This window comes from Penaeus monodon, chromosome 30 (genome assembly GCF_015228065.2).
Source record: "Penaeus monodon isolate SGIC_2016 chromosome 30, NSTDA_Pmon_1, whole genome shotgun sequence".
In the NCBI taxonomy this organism is placed as follows: Eukaryota; Metazoa; Arthropoda; class Malacostraca; order Decapoda; family Penaeidae; genus Penaeus; species Penaeus monodon.
The window spans coordinates 23,812,236-23,813,259 of NC_051415.1; the positions used below are offsets into that span (position 1 = coordinate 23,812,236).

Consider the following 1,024-nt stretch of genomic DNA (forward strand, 5'->3'; position numbering starts at 1 on the left):
GGTGTTCGTTCTCCCCATTGACTTCGATCTTTCTGAAGAGCCTGAAGTTTGGCTCAAATAGATTGCCAGGACGGACATATTTGATGCCATTTGCTAGTTCCGTGCCATTGGCAGCTGGCTCTTGCTGTAGAGGGAGAACATACATTAAACTATTATTTAGTTCTTTTTTTTTTTGCGTCGCTAAAGATGATTATGTAGTAAGCTTTCTATCATATCAGACCGCTAATTTGGAGTGAAATTAAGTACTATTAAATATCTATTGTTTGGAAAGGGGGAAGACGAGAGAAAGGGTGGATGAAGAAACCAGATTAGAAAATACTTTGTGATTACGATTGGATTAGTTGCTTATCCACTGTTACAAGGTAATCAGATTGTGTTTCCTTCTCTTTATATCTGAGTTATTTACCTTCTATTCTTACTTCTCTCCTCCTCTCTCAGATTATCTTACTCACCCTAAAGAACTGGTTGCCAGAAATCTAAAGAAGCTTGAGTTCCACATTACAGGTTATTTACCCTCACTTTCCTTTTACTGCATCTCCCTATCTCTCTCCTCCTCTGTCTTACTCACCCTGAAGAACTGATTGCAAGGAAAACCAAGAATCCTGAATCCATTGTTAAAGGAACTCTGCAGCACATTCATATCTGGATATTGACCAGTGAATCCTCAGTACGTCGCTACGTTGACGATGAGGACAACCTGTTGAGGAGGAAAAATATGACCTACGGTGAAAAAGATAAGAAATGTACTATATGCGTCCTTTTAGGCAGTCATTTGTGTTTCAGTGGCTACTGTATTTATGGGCATTTATTTTTGTTAATCAAGTTGGCCTCATGTTTTCCTTGGTGCATTTGCCTAAATGGCTCGGTTGACGCAGATACAGTATTTTGCCGCCTGTGTGTTCCTCTCTTGTGTTTGTCTAGTAATGTGAATAGCCATCAGAGTCTAGCTGTTGTCGGCAATGTGTGCTGACTAATGGATAAATTGATAATTCTATAAGTTTATACTTTAATACAGACTTCAAAC

General features: G+C 39.0%; 2 protein-coding genes across 2 annotated transcripts in view; one reads left to right on the forward strand and one right to left on the reverse strand.

Annotated features, from left to right (window-relative positions):
* LOC119592656 (glutathione S-transferase Mu 2-like) overlaps positions 1-1,024 on the forward strand; it is a 66,444-nt gene that overhangs the window by 22,403 nt on the left and 43,017 nt on the right. The window lies entirely within an intron of this gene.
* The window catches only part of LOC119592657 (glutathione peroxidase-like), a gene marked incomplete in the record, with an annotated part of 7,782 nt that overhangs the window by 1,602 nt on the left and 5,156 nt on the right, over positions 1-1,024 (reverse strand). Inside the window, 2 exon segments of the mRNA XM_037941571.1 lie at positions 1-124; positions 569-697. Coding sequence (XP_037797499.1) covers positions 1-124; positions 569-697 — 253 coding nt within the window.